Source organism: Aethalodelphis obliquidens, unplaced genomic scaffold (genome assembly GCF_003676395.1).
Source record: "Aethalodelphis obliquidens isolate GAN/ISIS:26980383/991018 unplaced genomic scaffold, ASM367639v1 scaffold35, whole genome shotgun sequence".
Taxonomy (NCBI): Eukaryota; Metazoa; Chordata; class Mammalia; order Artiodactyla; family Delphinidae; genus Aethalodelphis; species Aethalodelphis obliquidens.
In genome coordinates, this window is record NW_020837979.1 from 7970049 (window position 1) to 7992139 (window position 22091).

A 22091-nucleotide genomic window follows, 5' to 3' on the forward strand; every position below is an offset into this window, starting at 1 on the left:
CCTTCCAATTTTTAAAACTATATATTTAAAAAATACCCCCCCCCAAAAAAAAACCTGTTTCAGGGAACCCAAATCAGAATCAAGTGTTATCTTAATAAGCCTCTGTCAAATTGAAGGGCACAGGCGATAAGAAATAGAATATCATTGTTGCTGCTTTGTAAACTACTAGCTGGGTTAAACATCTTTCTCACATATTTATTTCATATTTGATTTTCTCTTAAGAACATCTGATTATAGTTAATATCTTTTGACCATTTTCTTTATCAATTTGTAAGAGATCCTTATACATGTCAAATAAAGAAGGCTTAGTGATCAATGAAACCACTTTCTGTAAGAACAACAGAGTACCAGAATGAGAGGGCATCTTTTTGAGTTCTTTCTGTCTGTGTCTGATGCTTCCTTCTGGGTTTGGGGATGCCTCTGATTCCATGCTATCTTAACAGCACCTGTAATATTTTACTTTTACCTGTCTGCATATTACTTTGTTTCATTCACTGCTGTATTCCTATCACCTAGAACAGTGCCTGGCCCTCAACAAATATCTGTTGATAAATGAATAAACGTATGCTTGCAAAAAGGCTTATTCCATGTCTTATTATTTACATAAAAAGAAGTCTAACAGGAGAATACAAGGTCTAACAGTGTTTCGATACTGTGTATGATTCCAACCACGAGGAGCATGTAGGCATTTTAGAAATGTGGGGAATCAAAGCAACTATACACCAATAAAAATTAATTTAAAAAAACCCAATTAATCATAAGATGAAAGAAAGCTTTGGCCTTGACAACAGGGACCTGTGATATTTACTTTCAGAATATTTTCTATCAGTAATTTCAATAAATTGATATGTTAATTTTAAAAAATGTGGGAATCACTTTTAAGAAGTAAATTTTTACTTCCAATCCAGATATTACAGAGCTCATGTTTTATGTTCCCCTTTGCCTTCAAAATCATACAAAAATTGTATTGTTGTTATTTAAGGAAAAAATGCATAAAAAGAAAGGAAGGAGAGGAAGAAGGAGAGAAGGGAAAGGAAGAAGGAGAGAAGGAAAAAGAAAGATGCATGGTTGATGTATTTCTAGAGACAGAAAGTTGAATAAGTCAGCAGGGCTGAAGTTGTGTGTTGGTTGACTCTCGTGGGCAAAGATGGCAGGGGCGGTGGGAGCTCAACACCCAGAAAGCAAGTGGGACTCTGAGTCAGGCTCAGTGCCTGAAGCCAGCACTAGTATGAGGTTCTCTCACCCCTGCAAGAAGGCCCTGCCTGGTGAGAGAGGACACTAGTGCAGTCTAACAACCAAGAACTGAACCAAGCCATCCTCAATCTACACTATCCCAGTATCATCAATGGGACAAGAGCTCTAAATACCAATGACTGGGGTACAAGGGGATGGATTTAGGTAACTGCAAAACAGAAGACAGAGAAAAAAACAGGTTTTTAAAAATCTTGTCAAAATGTGCCAACTGGGCTTCCCTGGTGGCGCAGTGGTTGAGAGTCTGCCTGCCGATGCAGGGGACACGGGTTCGTGCCCCGGTCCGTGAAGATCCCACATGCCGCAGAGCGGCTGGGCCCGTGAGCCATGGCCACTGAGCCTGCGCGTCCGAAGCCAGTGCTCCACAACAGGAGAGGCCACAGCAGTGAGAGGCCCACGTACCGCAAAAAAAACCACAAATGTGCCAACGTACTAAAATTCCTAAATACACAAAAATGCTAAAAACAGTAGCTGAGCAAATCAACAATCAGAACATCAATTCACGTGAGTAGAAATTAATTTTACGAGCCACCTAACAATAACTTTATATGAATTATGATTAAAATTAAGTATGATTAGGTTGTTCAAAGATGTAACAGTCATATAAAAGTATAAGAACAGAGTGCCGTTAAGAACAAATGGATGAGAAAAAGAACAGTATTTTAAATAATAAAGTCATGTAAAAAAAATAGATACTGAAATTGCAAACTACATAATTTTGCAATTAAAACATCAAGACCAAAAGAGACAAACAAAATAGCCAAAGATTCAGAAGGCTGAAAAGCAAGACATTTGGTTTGGCTGAATAGTCGAACCTTGCTACTTGTCAGACACAAGAATTCATCATGTGGCTTCTAAGCAGTCTTTGTCAAAGGGAAGAAGCCAAAACAGTGGGTTAAAAGCTGAGGTGACTGGACTTTGAAACCTTAATGAAATTTGCAGAAGTGGAAAAAAAAAAACCCAACCAAACAAACAAAAAACACCATCTCTTAAAATTTCACATAAACTTTCAGAGGAAAAATAATCAGTCTCAACAGAATGAAAGACCCTTACATAGGTATCTCCCCTGGGAAAAAGACCCCCCTAGAAGTCTATAAATAGCTCTGCAAATTGCCAGCTTATGGCTCAACTGCAAATCAACCCCACGAAGTATTTAGCAGCATTACACCGTTTCACCAGGATCCGCTGGACGCCTGACTGACGGTGTGTAAAGAAAACCCATTGTTTAACGTTCTACCTCCCTCTTTGGTGGATTTGGATCTCAGGCCTTGCATGGCCATCATGGACTTCAGTGTGGTAGGAGTTCAAATTTGGCTCGTGTGTACCCACTCTCGTGCCTTTCTGCATGCAGATTTAGGGAAAGACAAAGTCATACTCCACACCTTCAGTCTGTGGTCTTAGTTTTTGCAACATGGTAGTCACGTGGAGGTCCCATGGGCTATTCCCTTTATGATGTCAAGTTTAGTGTGACTATGAGGTCATAAGGGGCATTCTCACAGGGACTTGGGGGATCAGAATCATGGCTTCCCAGCTTCTGTAGGGAAGCAGGTGGGGAGGAGAGTGTGATTAATGAGGAAACTGATACTATGTGAGAGGGAATGAAACCACCTGGTCACACCTCCTGAACATGGTTTACTTGTTACCTCTTTCTTTTTTTCTCTTTTTTTTTTTATAAGAAGAGGGAAATGTAGACACAGAGACAGAGAAGTCCAGGCCATGTGATGACAGAGGCAGAGACTGGAGTAATGCAGGTCCAAGCCACGGGATGCCAAGGATTCCACCAGCAGAAGCCAGGAACAGTCAGGGAAGGGCTCTTCCTTAGAGCAGTCAGAGGAAGCATGGCCCTGCCAACACTTAGATTTCAGACTTCCAGCCTCCAGAATTGTGAAAGAATAAACAAATTTCTAAGCCACCAGGTTTGCGGCACACTTTGTCACAGCAAACCTAGGAAAGGAATACAGAGATAGGAATACATACATATAACTGTTTATGTTTTCAAAACAAAATAATGGAACAACCAACTAGCTGTTGGCTGATCTAGGAATGACTTCTTGGAATGACTGGGGGGGACTTGGCTCTGCTCCACGTGTCTCTAGAAGGCTTGACCAGGCATGTTCCCAGGCACAAATGAGTAAGCAGAAATAGCCAAGGAGCCTTAATGCCTGGGCTTGGAACTGGTATACCCTTGCTTCCGTTTCATTCTATTGGTCAAAGATACTTGCTACCTCTTATAATGCAAATCAAGCATTAACAACTAAGGGGGAGACGCTTCTGGACAGTGTTTGAAAATAAAAGGGAGCCTCAAGGTATTACCTGCTTCAATTCTCTTGAGGTAAACCTAGAAGCCTTACCAAATTGATGCTAATCACACCCTGTGTGAGAAGATTTTAACTGTGAGGGATGGAGGGCAGAGGGAGGAAGGGGGGGCAGCGGGGAGGGGGGGAGTGAGAGAGAGATACTGACCACAATTCCTGGAATTCATGGACAGCCCTAGTTTGGGCTGATTCTGTTAGAATTTTTCCCAGTGTTAGACCAGAGATACACCTTAACCACTAATTTTGTCAATAGGTGAGAATAGTTTTATCAATTCTATTAAGAATAGTTTTATCAATAATGGGATTGTAGCTTCAAGATGGCGGAGTAGAAGGACGTGCTCTCACTCCCTCTTGCGAGAGCACCAGAAGCACAACTAACTGCTGAACAATCATCGACAGGAAGACACTGTAACTCACCAAAAAAGATACCCCACATCCAAAGACAAAGGAGAAGCCGCAATGAGATGCTAGGAGGGGTGCAATCACAATAAAATCAAATCCCATAACCACTGGACTCACAAACTGGAGAACAATTATACCACAGAAGGGAAAAACGACAAATAACATACAAGGGAACTCCCATAAGGTTAACAGCTGATTTCTCAGCAGGAACTCTACAAGCCAGAAAGGAGTGGCATAATATATTTAAAGTGATGAAAGGGAAGAACGTACAACCAAGATTACTCTACCCGGCAAGGATCTCATTCAGATTTGACAAACAAATCAAAAGCTTTATAGACAAGCAAAAGCTAAGAGAACTCAGCACCACCAAACCAGCTCTACAACAAAATGCTAAAGGAACTTCTCTAAGTGGGAAACATAAGAGAAGAAAAGGACCTACAAAAACAAACCCAAAACAATGAAGAAAATGGTAATAGGAACATACATACATATTGATAATCATCTTAAATGTGAATGGATTAAATGCTCCAACCAAAGGACACAAGCTTGCTGAATGGATACAAAAGCAAGACCCACATATATGTAATCTACAAGAGACCCACTTCAGACCTAGGGACACATACAGACTGAAAGTGAGGGGATGGAAAAAGGTGTTCCATGCAAATGGAAATCCAAAGAAAGCTGGAGCAGCAATACTCATATCAGATAAAATAGACTTTAAAATAAAGAATGTTACAAGAAACAAGGAAGGACACTACATAATGATCAAGGGATCAATCCAAGAAGAAGATATAACAGTTATAAATATATATGCACCCAACATAGGAGCACTTCCATACATAAGGCAAATGCTAACAGCTATAAAAGTGGAAATCGACAGTAACACAATAATAGTGGGGGACATTAACACCTCATTTACACAGATGAACAGATCATCCAGACAGAAAATTAATAAGGAAACACAAGCTTTAAATGACACAATAGAACAGATATATTTAATTGATATTTATAGGACATTCCACCCGAAAACAGCAGATTACACTTTCTTCTCAAGTGCACACGGAACATTCTCCAGGATAGATCACATCTTGGGTCACCAATCAAGCCTCAGTAAATTTAAGAAAATTGAAATCATATCAGGCATCTTTTCCAACCACAATGCTATGAGATTAGAAATAAATTACAGGGGAAAAAATGTAAAATACACAAACACATGGAAGCTAAACAATATGTTACCAAATAACCAAGAGATCAGTGAAGATATCAAAGAGGAAATCAAAAAATACCTAGAGACAAATGACAACAAAAACACAATGATCCAAAACCTATGGGATGCAGCAAAAGCAGTTCTAAGAGGGAAGTTTATAGCAATACAATAAGAAACAGGAAAAATCGCAAATAAACAATCTAACCTTACACCTAAAGGAACTAGGGAAAGAAGAACCAACAAAACCCAAAGGTAGTAGAAGGAAAGAAATCATAAAGATCAGAACAGAAATAGATGAACTAGAAACAAAGAAAACAATAGCAAAGATCAATAAAACTAAAATCTGGTTCTTTGAGAAGATAAACAAAATTGATAAACCTTTACCCAGACTCATCAGGAAAAAGAGGGAGAGGACTCAAATCAATAAAAATAGAAATGAAAAAGGAGAAGTTACAATGGACGCCACAGAAATACAAAGCATCATAAGAGACTAGTACAAGCTAATTCTATGCCAATAAAATGGACAACCTGCAAGAAATGGACAAATTCTTAGAATGGTATAACATCCAAGACTGAACCAGGAAGAAACAGAAAATATGAACAGACCAATCACAAGTAATGAAATTGAAACTGTGATTAAAAATCTACCAACAAACACAAGTCCTGGACCAGATGGCTTCACAGGTGAATTCTACCAAACATTTAGAGAAGAACTAACAACCATCCTTCTCAAACTCTTCCAAAAAATTGCAGAGGAAGGAACACTCCCAAATTCATTCTATGAGGCCACCATCACCCTGGTACCAGACAAAGACACTACAAAAAGAGAAAATTACAGACCAATGTAAGTGATGAATATAGATGTAAAAATCCTCAACAAAATACTAACAAACAGAATAAACAACACATTAAAAAGATCATACACCATGAACAGGTAGGATTTACCCCAGGGATACAAGGATTCTTCAATGTAAACAAATCAATCAATGTGATACACCATATTAACAAATTAAAGAATAAAAACCATATGATCATCTCAATAGATGCAGAAAAAGCTTTTGACAAAATTCAATACCCATTTATGATTAAAAAAAAAAAACTCTCCAGAAAGTGGGCATAGAGGGAACCTACCTCAACATAATAAAGGCCATATATGACAAATCCACAGCAAACATCATTCTCAATGGTGAAAAACTGAAAGCATTTCCTCTAAGATCAGGAAAAAGACAAGGATGTCCACTCTCGCCACTATTATTCAACGTAGTTCTGGAAGTCCTAGCCATGGCAATCAGAGAAGAAAAAGAAATAAAAGGAATACAAATTGGAAAACAAGAAGTAAAACTGTCACTGTTTGCAGATGACATGATACTGTACATAGATAATCTTAAAGATGCCACCAGAAAACTACTAGAGCTAATCAATGAATTTGGTAAAGTAGCAGGATACAAAATTAAAGCACAGAAATCTCTTGCATTCCTATCCACTAACAACAAAAGACCAGAAAGAGAAATTAAGGAAACAATCCCAGTCACCATTGCAACAAAAAGAATAAAATACCTAGAAATAAACCTACCTAGGGAGGTTAAAGACCTGTACTCAGAAAACTATAAGACACTGATGAAAGAAATCAAAGATGACACAAACAGATGGAGAGATATATCATGTTCTTGGATTGGAAGAATCAATATTGTGAAAATGACTATACTACCCAAAGCAATCTACAGATTCAATGCAATCCCTGTCAAATTACCAATGGCATTTTTTACTGGATGGAGACACAAGAGACCCTGAATAGCCTAAGCAATCTTGAGACAAGAAAATGGAGCTGGAGGAATCAGACTCCCTGACTTCAGACTATACTACAAAGCTACAGTAATCAAAACAATATGGTACTGGCACAAAAACAGAAATATAGATCCATGGAACAGGATAGAAAGCCCAGAGATAAACCCATGCAGCTATGGTCAACTAATCTGTGACAAAGGAGGCAAGCATACACAATGGAGAAAAGACAGTCTCTTCAATAAGTGGTGCTGGGAAAACTGGACAGCTACATGTAAAAGAATGAAATTAGAACACTCCCTAACACCATACACAAAAATAAACTCAAAATGGATTAAAGACCTAAATGTAAGACCGGACACTATAAAAGTCTTAGAGGAAAATATAGGAAGAACACTCTTTGACATAAATCACAGCAAGATCTTTTTTGACCCACCTCCTAGAGTAATGGAAATAAAAACAAAAATAAACAAATGGGACCTAATGACACTTAAATGCTTCTGCACAGCACAGGAAACTATAAACAAGACGAAAAGACAATACTTAGAATAGGAGAAAATATTTGCAAACGAATCAATGGACAAAGGATTAATCTCCAAAATATATAAACAGCTCATGCAGCTCAATATTAAAAAAACAAACAACTCAATCCAAAAATGGGTAGAAGACCTAAATAGCCATTTCTCAAAGAAGACATACAGATGGCCAAGAGGCACGTGAAAAGCTGCTCAACATCAGTAAGTATTAGAGAAATGCAAATCAAAACTACAGTGAGGTATCACCTCACACCGGTTAGAATGGGCATCATCAGAAAATCTACAAACAACAAATGCTGGAGAGGGTGTGGAGAAAAGGGAACCCTCTTGCACTGTTGGTGGGAATGTAAATTGATACAGCCACTATGGAGAACAGTATGGAGGTTCCTTAAAAAACTAAAAATAGAATTACCATATGACCCAGCAACCCCACTACCGGGCATATACCCAGAGAAAACCATAATTCAAAAAGACACATACTCCCTAATGTTCATTGCAGCACTATGTACAATAGCCAGGTCACGGAAGCAACCTAAATGCCTATCGACAGAAGAATGGATAAGGAAGATGTGGTACATACATACAATGGAATATTACTCAGCCATAAAAAGGAACGAAACTGGGCCATTTGTAGAGACGTGGATTGACCTAGAGACTGCCATACAGAATGAAGTAAGTCAGAAAGAGAAAAACAAACATCATATATTAATGCATATATGTGGACTCTAGAAAAATGGTACAGAGGAACTGGTTTGCAAAGCAGAAATAGAGACACAGATGTAGAGAACAAACGTATGGACACCAAGGGGGGAAAGCGGGGTTTTGGGGGTGGTGGCAGTGGGATGAACTGGGAGATTGGGATTGACATGTATACATTCATATGTGTAAAACAGATACCTAATAAGAACCTGCTGTATAAAAACTAACAATAAAATAAAAATTAAAAAACATGATAATAGTGTTTATTTCTTACTCTTTGCCAAGTACTAGGCAATCTATATATTTTCTCCTTCAATCCCTCTACAGATGTATACATTGAAATGCAGTTTTGTTGTTTGGTTTTCCTCTCCACTGAACTCTAGTTTTTTATTCCTTTAAAAGATATTAGTTTCTAGCACAATGCATGTACAAAGTAACCACTTACTGAATACGTAAAAGACTAAAATTATATAAATTCAAATAATGGCTGAGGCCCCAACATTTTTAGAAGTTTATCTCTATTATAAAATACTGTGTTTGGAGTCTACCAAATTTGAGTTCTCGGTGATTGAGGCACGAGATGAGCCTACCTTTGCTATTTTAAAAGAGGTGTTGGCCAAGAAGGTTAACGATGTAACCAAGATTTTAAGAGATATATTTAGCTTACACAAGAAAACTATTCTCAAACAATAAAAGAAAAAAATTAAAATTGAATGCCATTCTCACTTAGCAATTGGCAGGTGTTTTTTGTTTGTTTGTTTTAATGTTACTGCTCTAAGTGACAGCAAAGATGTAGGAAAATAGGCACTCTTAAAATTCCAAGTAAACTGCCCAATAATGGGGGGAATAGTTAAATTAATTGTAGTAATTCATGTTATTGAATATTAGCACAACCATTAAAATTCATCCAAAATTGGTCATTACAGGGAAATATGTTCATAAGATATGCTAAATGAAGAAAGGGGGATACAGAACTGTACACACAGTTATTAGCTGTTCAAGTAGTACAGGAAGAATTCTACCTGACAACATTCTGGCTGTGTTTGTAAGCCATCCCACAACATTTTGAAAATGAGAAAACAGTGTAAACTGGTGTTTATATATTCATCACTCAACACTAACTGAATTCACCAACTTCACTGTTTTTCAACTAAATCATTTCTTCCAATAAATATCCCAGAGCCTGCTGTCAGACTGGCCAAGGAGGGGTCTGATTGAATGTGAGTAATGAAAATGCAAAGGCTGTGCAAATCCCACGTGGCTGACCCTGAACACGGTGCAGTGACCTTATAGTTGTGCAAACTGCTGAGTGCTGAAGCTTAAACCTCTGCTTAAACAGAAACATCTCCAGGCTCCACAGAACAAATTGAAGGTGGGGCTACAAAGTGAACTGGGAAAGAGAAGTGTCAATCAGATCATTCATAAACCCATGAAAATATGTTGCTTACTACAGTGTAGGTTATATCTCACAAATTTCAATCTAAATTTTTAGAAAATAAAAAAAAAATTTTAATATAAATTTCAATTAAATTGCTAGTGAGGTCACTAGCATTTTAATTGGTATAGTAAATGAGTATTTGCTGGCATGCAATAATATTTGAAATAGACTGTTGAGTAAAAATCAAGGCACAGAGTATCTTTAGTTCAACTTCATTTTGGTAAAACAAAAACAAAGAACAAAGGCTATATATGTAGTGAAAAAACTTTGGCCAGATAACCACCAAACAATTCATATGTGAGGAATTATATTCTATTGTTTCTTTTCTACTTATCTGTAGTTTCTAATTTTTCTACACAATGAATACATATAGCTTTTGTATTAACTGTCCTTCTAGATTTTTTAATTAAAATAAACTTTTCTATCAGTATCGTTTTCATTGCTACTATATTTGAAAGCAACAAGATGCCATGCCCTTAGCAGCATCCCTAACATTCCTCGTCAGCTAAATGATGAGATAAAAAGCCACCTCACTATGTTGGTCTAAATTTTCCATCAGATACTTTGATGAGATCAAATGTTTTTCTCAAAACCTAGTCTGAGGGCTCACCACGTACCAGATTAGGGACCTTTGCCATGACCCATCGGGAGTCAGTGACAGAGCTGGGGTGCAGGCCCAGGCTACCTGATCACAAAGCTATGTGCTGAACCCAGATTAGGGCAAAGCAGGAAGCCTTGATGCAGTGCTGGTAAGACATGATGATGATGGTGGTGGTGGTGGTGATGTAGTGGACTTTTCAACGATGCAAACTAATGTTCCCAAATTGTTTCTTTTTTTTCAAACGCACTGGAAATAAAGAGCTTTAAATTCCAGATTCATCAAATACCTAAAGCAGTTTTACTCTGTATATGACTTGGTGATGAATTAATCTTTTTGAAAGAGCTAAGATTAAATTTATCTGGTCCACTGAAAGTGCCAGTTAGCATCTTGTAATGAAGAGTTGCTAGGGCAACCTCCCTGCTCAACACTTCATTTCCAAGGTGACAGATTTGATGCTGGCCCAAGAAACATGAAAACCAAAATAGCATTGTGTTCCAGAAGAAGAAACAGCCCATACATAAGTCATGAATGAAACAAGTAGCCGGGGATAAAGCCAAATGCTGCTTTACGATTCTACCCAGACAGATGTGGCTGCACACAGAACACAGGAGTAAAAGGCAATTACAATTCTCAGTGAAGTGGGTTAAGATTCATGTCTCCTTTTCAGCTCCAGTCTACTTTTTCAAAAAACTGTTAGGTCCAAATCTCAAAAAGCTATGTATCTCACTCAGTGGGATTATATTTTTCGATCACTGTTTTCCCATTCTTTCCATCAGAGAAAATATTAAATAAAAGATGTTAAGTGGGCTTTGAGGGTGAAATGGGAATTTATTGCAGTATATTTCCTTCATCATCATGATTCTTGCTCTTATGAGCAATAATGCAGGGGGGAGAGCATGTCGTGTGCTACGTACCCACAGGCTTGTGATGAGAATTTACAAAGCCACAGAAGGCACGAGCACAGGTGCCCATGGTGGAATGCACGTGAAAAAATATACAGCCTCTTCCCTTGGCTTTGCTTTCTGGAGTCAGAAGACAGGTTCTCCAGAAAAACAGGACCCTCACTACTCTTCCATTTTTTCCTTCTTGGAAGTCACTCAACATTTTTCTCTCTCTCAGCCCCATGTGGTTTAGTCCTGTCGACTTGACTTTATATAGAGCCTTGGATCCATCCTCAGCATTGTCACCTGGGTCACAGCCACCTAGACCTTGCCTCCTGACTGCCCCGCTTCATTCCAGCCTTGAACCTCTACAACCCTTTTCCACATAGTAGCCAAAGACCAAACCTGATCTTCTCTGTCCTCTGCTAAAAACCCTTTGGCTTCCCTCAGGATGACCTTCAGAAAATCCTTAACTCGACCTTCACCAGCTTTCACACCTTCCTCCAGTTGCACTAAACTTTCTTTGGAACGACAAACGTCCTCTGACCCTTAGACTTCCCCCTAGGTCACTCCTCACTCCCCTCCACCTCATCACCCTCGTAACTCCTCCTCCCCTAGGTCCAAACCTGGACTGATCAGATCCCCCAGGTCTGAACTTCCCAGGCCAGGTCCAAAGCGCCCTCTGCCAACTCAAGGTGGTGAGGGGCCTCTCTGGCATCTCCACTCTGCTCTTCCCACTCATCACATTTAACTAGAACTTCTTAATTGCTAGTTCCTCCATGAGATTGTAAATTGTGACTGGGTAGGCTGTAGTCTAGCCCAGTTCAGAGCCTGCATACGGTAGGCAATGTAATATTTATTGAATATTTTTATAATGAAAGCCAACGTTTGGGCTTCCCTGGTGGCGCAGTGGTTGAGAGTCTGCCTGCCGATGCAGGGGACGCGGGTTCGTGCCCCGGTCCGGGAGGATCCCACGTGCCGCGGAGCGGCTGGGTCCGTGAGCCATGGCCACTGGGCCTGCGCGTCCGGAGCCTGTGCTCCGCAGCGGGAGAGGCCACAGCAGTGAGAGGCCTGCGTACTGCAAAAAAAAAAAAAAAAAAAAGCGAAAAAAGCCAACGTTTATTCAGTGCTTGCAGCCCATTATACGCATTACTTCTTTTTATACTATATGTATATACCTATACCATATATATTCACTATACTATACACAGTATAACAGTCTCAGAGTAGGTATATTATTATCCCCAGAGTCCAGATACATTGCATACAGCCTGGAGAGCAAATTTCAAAGTGCTGCAGTGAGTTACTATGTTTATTTCTTCTAAATATGAGGAGAGGACAAGTTGAATAAGATATCTGCACACTAAGGTCTGCACACTATTTTTAGCGTTTTCAAAGTATCTCTATACTTGTAGAACTAATGCTTATCAACAAGTATGATATACAGTTCCTCTTAGGAAAATGGCTGTCTTTCTGAATATAAACTAGTGGAAATATAGAACTATCTGGAGGGTGATTTGGTTTAATCTGTCAAATATTTAAATGTACACATCCTTTGGGTCCAGCAATCCATCTATCACAAAGACAGACTTGTAGAGGTGCCCAGAAGTCTCTGTGCAAGGAAATCCATTACAGGATTGTTTGTAATAGGGGGAGGAAGGACACAATGTAAATGTCCATTAACAATGGGGAAGAAATTTGCAACTAACAAAAATGAGATAGACCCATATCTACGCACAGAGAAAAGTCTCTAAGACATATGTTTTTAAAAGATAAAATAGCAAATCCATATGGTATTACCTTATTAAAACTGTTTTGTGTATTAAAATTGTTATGTGTATGTGTAAAAATATATGTAATGTATTCATGTGTGTGTGTGTTGAAAAGGATTAGCAGGATATCCACCAAACTATTCAGAGTGTTTCCTTCATAAATGAGGTTGGTGGAGAGAGAAACTTTGACATTTTCCTCTAAAGACTTCTAAACGGTCATTCTATACAAGAATGTACTCATATATTACTCATCAAACAAAAATAAACCAATAAATTAATTAAAAATCAAGTGTCCTTTGCATTTAAACTATTTTATCTCTTGTTTTAGGTCTGTTTTTCTTAACTTTTTTTTTCTCAGCCTATCATTAATGTATGTTCAGAGTTGAAAGAACTACAACAAAAACTAAAAATTATATAAACAAACCCCCAGATCTCCAATAATCTCACCCCTCAGATAAACACTAGTAACATTTTGGCAAAAGAGAAAAGGGAGAGACAAAGAGTGCTATGTCTACATCATACACATATGTAACCAAATTAATGTACTATCTGTGCGGTTTTGTACCCTGATTTTTTCATTTAGCATTGTATTGAGAGCTTCTCCCCATGTCATTACTTATTCTTCAGAAACATGATATTTAATGAACGTATGACATTCAATCATATGGGTGTACTTATTGGATATTTAGGTCGTTTTCAATTTTCTCATTGTTAGATATAAGGCAGCAATAATTATTCTCTGAATATATTCTTCAGTATTTCTGATTATTTCCTTCTGTAGATGGAATATCTACATGTGGATTTGCTGGAGGAGAAGTTGTAAGCCCTTAACGCCTCTGAACATATTGCCAAGGTTATACCAACTTATACTCCCCCCAGCAGGATGTAAAAGTTCTAATTCCATCCTATTTTCACCACGACTGTTTATTAGTATTTTTTAACCTTACACAGTTGATGATGGGGGGAAGTTGTCTAATTTTTTTTAATTTGCATTTTTTCAAAAATGCATTTATTTGGCTACCAGCAAGAAATGCTTTTCTATGTGGTTTTTGACTTCTTATTTTTAAACTTTTTCCCCTAGATTTTCCACTGGGATATTTATCATTTTCTTATTCCTTTATGGTACGGGTGCATGTGCATTTTTGTGTGTATACTGAACCCTGATTTATACACACACACACACCATATGCATGTGCTAACTTACATGGATACACACGTGCAAACACATATTTAACATATTACTCCTGTAACTCTTTGTTGTATACGTTAAAAATATTTTTCTGAGATTTGCCTTCATTTTAGTTATATGTTTTTAATGCAAAATAACATTTTTAGGTATTCAATCTATAAATCTTCCCTTTGATTTTATGTGCTTGCCTTCCTACCTTCTCATATTTGTTTTTTGAGTATTTACTTTTCAATGTATTTCAGGTTGTTGGGAGGCTTAGGAGACATGATAAGTACCAGAAAATTCTATTTCCAGGGATAGTTCACCAAATATATTTTCTTTCAAACAAAACTCAAAAATAGTAATAAAATAAGTGCACAGAATATGAGAAGCTGTCACCAAACTTCCTAGAAGGAATAAATCAGCATTTGGTTTCTCTCTCTTGCTTTTGGAAGAAGTCAAATTCAAATGATAAGTTGGTATCTGACTAAGTTGGTACCTGACTAATCTAACCTGACTAACTCAGGTTAGAGTTCACTGAAGGTAGAAATAGAATCTTCCAGTCACAAGGTCACAGCCAGGGATAGGACCGCTCACCTTGAGGCAAAGTCATCAGGAACCCAGCCTAAGGGGTCATATACCCAACCTCCAGAGCAAGAACTGCTGGTCATGTCAAATCAGGATGCATATCCAACTCCATGGGTATAATCTCTTAAATGTGACTAACAGAAAAAGTCCACCAATTCATCTGCTACTTCCAAATACATCAAATGTCAGCTACTGTGAGACCAGTTAGATAAAGCCTTTTTTTTTTTTTAATTTTCCTGCCTTTGCTTTTTCTCAACTTTTTCTATGGAAACTTCCAAATACGTAAAAAAGCAGAGAGAATAGTAGAATGACCCTCCCCCAACTCAATATTCTTCTTATCCAAATTTAACAATTACCAGCTCATGGCCAATCTTGCTTTATCTACTCCTCCCTTCCCCCAACTACTTCCACCATCCAGATTATTTGGAAGCAAATCCCAAATTTCCTATATACCCTCTGCAAAATTTCAGCATGAGATAAGGGCTTTTAAGGATATTATTTCAATTTACTGACTGTAAAGCTTGATACGTTCCTATTTAAATCATGAGTTGCTGCATATTTGCCGGGAAGCACCAGGGTTCAATCTTCCTATTCTTGTTTCTCTTGTGTTCCTCATCTCTGTGCAATCTGGCTGCTCCACTGGATCTGTTCTTGCGTAGGGCAAGGACCTTCCAGTTGCCCAATTCAAGGCAAACTTTACAGTGCTTGGCTTTCCTCCACAGTTAACCCCAACTTGCGCCCTCCTACTGGAAGCTCTTTTTCTCCTGCCAGGACGTGACTCTCACTTTCTCATGGCTCTTGTGCTCTGGCTCACTCCCGATCCTCTCTCTCAATCCCTCTCTTTTTCTGCATCTCTGTCTCTGTGTCTCTCTCCCTCCCTCTTTCTGACGTTTTCCTTTGGAGACTTTTAGGATGGAAAAGATGCCACTGTATTTAGGAAGAGAAGGTAAGCAAAGGATGGACAAAATCTCTCGCAAGCGCTCCCTGTCCTTTGATACAGACTGATATTCACTCGTGACTCATGACTTTGACCTAGAGGCTTTTCAGACATTTCTGCAGCTCCACAATGCCACCCATCAGCAACGAGCCATGAACTGCCAACCCAACAAAGAAGAAATTGTTCTTCTCAGCTTAGAAGCAAAAATGCTTAAGAGCTTCTCTCTCTCCTTTTTACTGTCTTTGCAAATAATTTTTTCCCAATCGCTGAAATACATTTCTGTGACAACTGTACAAGACGTCAAGTGCACTACTCTTTATTTAGGCAGGAAATGAAAACTACATCAAGCAGGGACATACAGAAAATCAGTTTTACCTCATCAAAGACCTTGGAAACGACATGCTTGTCCAGAATGGGGACGTAGGTGGGACTGTGAGGGATGGCGGTCATGGACAAAGCATCCATGATGGTGAGCTTCTTGGCCACCAAGCCATGGATCTTGAGCCAGTTTGCTGAAGACATTCCTGCAGAACTAAGAACACGAGACTGTGACGTTTTAAAACTTGTATCAAACAAAAACACAACAAAACTGTCCCAGTAAAAGTACTCACTCTTCGTCATAAACTTGGGTTCCTTCTCGAGTCAATCTTTCTAATGACTTGTCATCTGGAAACTCATTTGTCAGCAGGATGCCCATTTCTGTGGAAAGGGAAACGGCAGCTGTATAATTTCCTCATATATGGGGTTTATATCAAAAATGCAAAAGGATCACACTTATCTCTGAGTTCAGTTGTGACTGAGGGCTAATAAATGGACTACTCTTCCCAGAACTGATCTGTCAGAGGGGGTTCTAGGCAAGATTCATTTGCAATGGACGCTAAAGACCAATGCAAGAGTGAATAGGGTACTCTCATTGCTTTGCTAATCTATCTCACCCCATACCCATTGAGATCTCTCTCCATAAAAGGATGAGACAAATTCATTCTCCAGAAAACATAGTTTTAAAATGTCAAGTAAGAATACCATGAACCAATAATTGTTCAATGTGGCCCTCATTAGACTTCCCCCAAATTACACAGGAGAGCCTTGTTCAACGTTTCAGGTTTCGATAGTTTATTCTGTAATTCCTCAGCTCTGTGCAGAAACCCAAAATCCCTACTAGGTCCTGTTTAGTTATAAGTTCACATTTTCAAATTATTATTTGGAGTTTTTAATGCACATCCTTATAGAATCTTGGATTCATAAATGAAAAGGGATATGAGCTAGTTGAATCAGCAGCATGTAGAAAGAAGGGGTGTTTGGGAGTGAGCTAGTTAAATGCCTAGAAATCATATCCCGATCATCATGGGATAAGCCCCTCAAAGGACTGTGCACGCAGCAGATCTAGGAGATAGGGCAGGTTAACTGAAACAGGAAAAGGCATCACACGATCAGCACTGAAGAACACAAGGTTTGATTAAGCTATGGCTCAGTAACAACAGGTGTACAGGTGTAAATCTGTCCCTCAGGCGCTTCCTACTACTTAGGGGCTTGTGTGGATGTGTGTGTTTAGCTGGGGATTTATTATTTATCAACTCTTTGAAAGACAGGGAGAAGTGCTACAGGAATTAAACTTTTAGGAAATTTATTCTTAAGATTTACTATTTTAAGAATAATGATGTTATCAGTCGTCATAACAATTGAGTGGAAAAGTCTCGTTTTCCTCACGTTTAGCCCCCAAAAGGCCGACAGTGTGGATCGGAGAGGGGCTTGCCGGATGGCGCCACCTGTGAATGAGGGGAAGAAAATAAACCAGCTATGAAGTACTAGGTTTTCAAGTTCAAACCACGCAGTGACAGCAAGCATCACCACTAGTGCCGTGGTTGTACGAGCCACGGGTGTATTAAACACCCAGGCACCATATATGCAAGTCTGACCCTAAGAAAATCCAGTTCACTAAAGCAAGACGACCTGATTTACAAGGGAGTCCTTTGAAGAGGAAGCTCTCCGGACTCACTTAAAAATGATTTGTTTTCCCCCCAAAGTACCTCTACCCAGCTCTTTCAGGAGCAGACACACTGGGGAGAGGAGACCACCCTGGGCTTCCTGACCTAGAGACCCCTTGCTGGCTTGCCTCTGTCGCTTGGAGTGTTCCAGCTGCTGGAATTGGAAAGGCCGTCCTTCCTCTCACTGCAAGCTGAGCTCCTGAGGGTGGACAGCTGGCTCCTAAGTAGGCTGGTTTTGGTTGGTTCTGTGGGTACCACAGGGAGAAGGGTTAAAGGAATGTGGGTTGGAAGGAGGTATTTCATGAGATGCAACTACATTCTTGGATCCTTTAAAAAGAAAGCAGGTTCAGTCTCCCAACCCTCAGGGGGACAGTACTGCCACTAAGTAAATGCTGCGGTAATGGCTTGTTCCACTGATCTGAGTGCAAACTCTGCCCCTCTTGGAGAGAAATCTCTTTCTGAGCTCATTCAGGTTGTTGGCAGAACTTATTTCCTTGCAGTTGCAGGACTGAGGTCCCATGTCCTTGCTGGCTGTCAGCTGGGGGCCTGTCTCAGCTCCTTCAGCACCCCCATTCCTACTCAAGGGCCCCCTCTATCGTCAGGCCAACAATGGCAGACCGATGCCCCGCATGCCCCAAATCTCTCTGACTTCCTCTTCTGCCACCAGCTGGTAAAAGACCCTGCTTTCAGGGGCTCACATGAGTACACTCGGCTCTCCTAGAGAACCTGGCCGAGGTCACATAACACTCTTATCATTCCCAGAATCATGGGAGTGATGCCCCATCACACTCACAGCTTGCACGGTTTAGAGCGGGACATCTCTGTAGTTCATTTTATAAACTCTGCTGACCACAGTTGCTGTCTAAGCCTTTATTTATATGATTTTCTACCCTCTGTTGGGTCCTTTCAACTAGAAAGTAGACACTTATCAAGTTCTGACATTGAATCTGTGTGCTTTAGAGGATAATAAGTTTGTACCAAGACACGTTGATTACTTTTCCCATGTGGTCACAGAAACCAGACTAATTGTAAATGTGTTCTGTACTTCACGACCTAGGTGCCTTCTGTAGTACCAAGGCATTATGTAGTATTCATAAATGAAATGCGTCCTATTTTCGACAAGAAGGGACTTACCCTCTCTTACAAGAAATTAGACAATTAGAGTGAACATTAGCTAATAATCTGCACTATCTTTTTTTTTTTTTTTTGCAGTACGCGGGCCTCTCACTGCTGTGGCCTGTCCCGCTGCGGAGCACAGTCTCCAGACGCGCAGGCTCAGCGGCCATGGCTCACGGGCCCAGCTGCTCCGCGGCATGTGGGATCTTCCCGGACCGGGGCACCAACCCGTGTCTCCTGCATCGGCAGGAGGACTCTCAACCACTGTGCCACCAGGGAAGCCCTGCCTTGTCTATCTTTTGCACAGGAAGATAACACAAGGGTCTCCACGCATGGAGTTAGGAGTGTGCTATGTGTTATTTGTTTTCCTAGGCAACAAACAGGGTGATTCCTGTTTTGGTTGCCTCTGTAACAAGGAATTAAGGAGGATACATTTTCTCAGGAGCCATGTCTGTGAGCAAAGGAGATGAATGACCCACATACGAGAGCTGAACTCCTGCCCCTGGCTACACCGGCAGGCCACCTCGATCAAACTCGCTGGGCAAACACAAGAGGTGTGTCCAAGTGAAAATGAAATTTAGCTCCCGAAGTCCCCAAACATAACAACTGTACTATTCCCAAACTTTGAAAATAAGGAGTAAAAGTATGTTGATCTGGCAGTGGATTCAAGCATTTAACTACTCCCCCAGCTCTGTACAGTCAGTCACCACATTTCATCACTCTTCTAAATTAAAAACTGAAACAGAATAAAAACTCAGCACAGGGATGCCTACCGCAACGATCCCAAATCTAAGTGACCAGGTACAAATGACCAAAGGCCATTAAGATGTTCAGGATGAGCGGCAAGCAGCATTTCTAGCAAAAGCCACGTGTACTGGAATGGGCAGGCAGGACTGGCACAAGGGATGCTGCTGCACAAGTGGCCCAGTATGGGAATCCTCTTTGTCCCCATGGGCTTAAGACAGAGACACCAGGGCAAATGGACAGATCATGCAAGAGGGACCAAGCTTCAGCCAATGCCTCTTGGTCCCTACAGGGTTGAGGCTCTCTTCTCCTGCCCAGAGACATGGGGACACGCAAGAGACAGTGTGTGTGTGGCAGGGGAAGCCACCACAACCTTCCTCCACTGAGAGGCATCTAGCATCCTGGCCTGGGATACTCCTCTGCTCCCTCAGCAGCACCAGTAGGAGCCCCAGTGACACCAGGAAACCAAGCACCGAAATAACACCACAAAGGCTGTGAAAATGAAATTACCAGCGGAACCACAACCCACAAGAGCAGGCCATGACCTATGGGCTAACTTTAAACAGGACAACTGCTTCCTAAAATAAAGATTTACACAGCATCCAGCGTCCCTAACATAATAGACAAAACATTCAGGATACTGTAAAAAAAAATCACCCATCATATCAGGAATAAAGAAAATCACACCTTGATGGAGAAAAAACAATCAAATGATGCCAATACCATGATGAGTCAGAAGCTGGAACTACCTGACAAGGATCTCAAAGCCTGTCAGAAACATGCTTCAGCAATTAATTACAATTTCTCTTGAAACAAATAAACAAATAGAAAATCTCAGCTAAGAAACTGAAGTTATAGAAGTTTCCAAGTGGAAATTGTAGAACTGAAAAATAAAATATGAGAAATAAAAAAAATTTGTTGGATGAGCTCAGTAGTAGACTGAAAATGGCAGAGGGCGGCAGTATCAGAGAACTCTGGGGACGTAAAAATAGAATTCAGCCAATTTTAACAACAGAGAGCAAACACAATAAGAAAAGATAGACAGAGCCTGAGGGACCTGTAGGGTAATAGCAAAATACCCAACATTCATATTATCAGAGTCCCAAGACAGGGAGGAAAAAGGTGGGACTGAGAGACCATTTGAAGAAGTAATAGATGAAAACTTCCCCAATTTGGTGAAAGATACAACAGACAAAACAAGAAGCTGTGCAAACCCCAAACAGAGTAAAGCCAAGGAAATCCACGCCAAGATGCGTTACAGTTCAACACTGAAAATTCGAGACAAAGAAAAAATTTTTAAAGCAAGCCAGAGAGAAAGGACCCAGTACCTAGAGGGAAGCACCAGTTTGAGCAACAGCAAATTTCACATTTAAAAAGTAGGAGCCCAAGGAAGAGGCACTATGTTTTTCAACTACAGACAGGAAAGAACAATCAACTGCAAATTCTGAATATGGCAAAAATGTCCTTCAGGAATGAAGAGAAAATAAAAACATTCCTAGACAAGGAAAAAATAAAAAATAATTGTGGCTAGCAGACCTACCTTTAAAGACTGAACACAGGAAGTTCCTCAAACAGACAGGAAATGATAAAAGAAGGAACTCTGGAGAATCAGGAAGGAAGAAAGAACAAAAGAGAGCAAAAATATGGTAAATACAATAGATTATCCTTTCCTCTTGAGATTTAGAAATCATATTTGATGATTTAAATAAAAATTGTAGCATCACCTGATACTCAAGACAATGATATTTAAAACTGGGGAAGGCAAAGAAACCTAAATTGAAGTAAGATGTCCACACCCACAAAAAGTGGTAAAATGTTGATACCAGAAGAGTGTTATAAGTCATGTTTATATGCTGCTATACCCAGAGAAACCATACAAAGAGTTACACTCAAAAGCACTGCAAATAAACACTAAGGCCAAGTGGAAGATATTCCAGACATACAAGGCTGCTTCAACATTTGAAGCAATCAATGTAATCCACCATCATATCAATAGACTAAAGAAGAAAAACCATATGATATATCATTTGACACAGAAAGAGCATTTGACAAAATCCCGCACCAGCTCATGATAAAAACTCTCAGAAAACTGGGAATGAGGGGAACTTCCTCAACTTGATAAAGAATATCTACAATAAACCTACAGCTAAAATCATAGTTACTGGGGAAAGATTGAATATCTTTCCCCCTTAAGACCAGGATAAAGGCAAGGATGCCCACTCTCATCACCCTTATTAAACATAGTGCTGGAAGTTCTAGCTTCTGCCAACAAGGCAAGAAAAAGAGATAAAGCCAGAAAGACTGGAAAAGAAGATAAAACTGTCCAAATTTGCAGATAACATATTGTACATGTGAAAACAGTGAGGAATTCACACACACACACCAAAATTTTAAAAAAACCACCCACAAAACCCAAAAAACTCCTAGCACCATTAAGTGAGTTCTGTAAGGTTGTTCATTATGGGATCAACACACAAAATCAATCACATGTTGATACACTAACAATGAACATACAGCAACCTATATTAAAAAACCAATACCATTTGTAATTGTTCAAAATACTCAAATGAAATAATTAGGTATATACTTAACAAAATATGTACAGGATGTGTAAACTGAAAATTACAAAATGCTGCTTGTAAGACATCAAAGAAGATTTAAATACATGG

At 39.6% G+C, this 22091-nt stretch overlaps 1 protein-coding gene across 1 annotated transcript in view; it reads right to left on the reverse strand.

Annotated features, from left to right (window-relative positions):
* VWA3B (von Willebrand factor A domain containing 3B) overlaps positions 1–22091 on the reverse strand; it is a 207997-nt gene that overhangs the window by 51546 nt on the left and 134360 nt on the right. Inside the window, exons 18-20 of the mRNA XM_027128900.1 lie at positions 17691–17807; positions 16189–16276; positions 15953–16109 (exon numbers count right to left, since the gene is read on the reverse strand). Coding sequence (XP_026984701.1) covers positions 15953–16109; positions 16189–16276; positions 17691–17807 — 362 coding nt within the window. The remainder of the gene's footprint in view (positions 1–15952; positions 16110–16188; positions 16277–17690; positions 17808–22091) is intronic.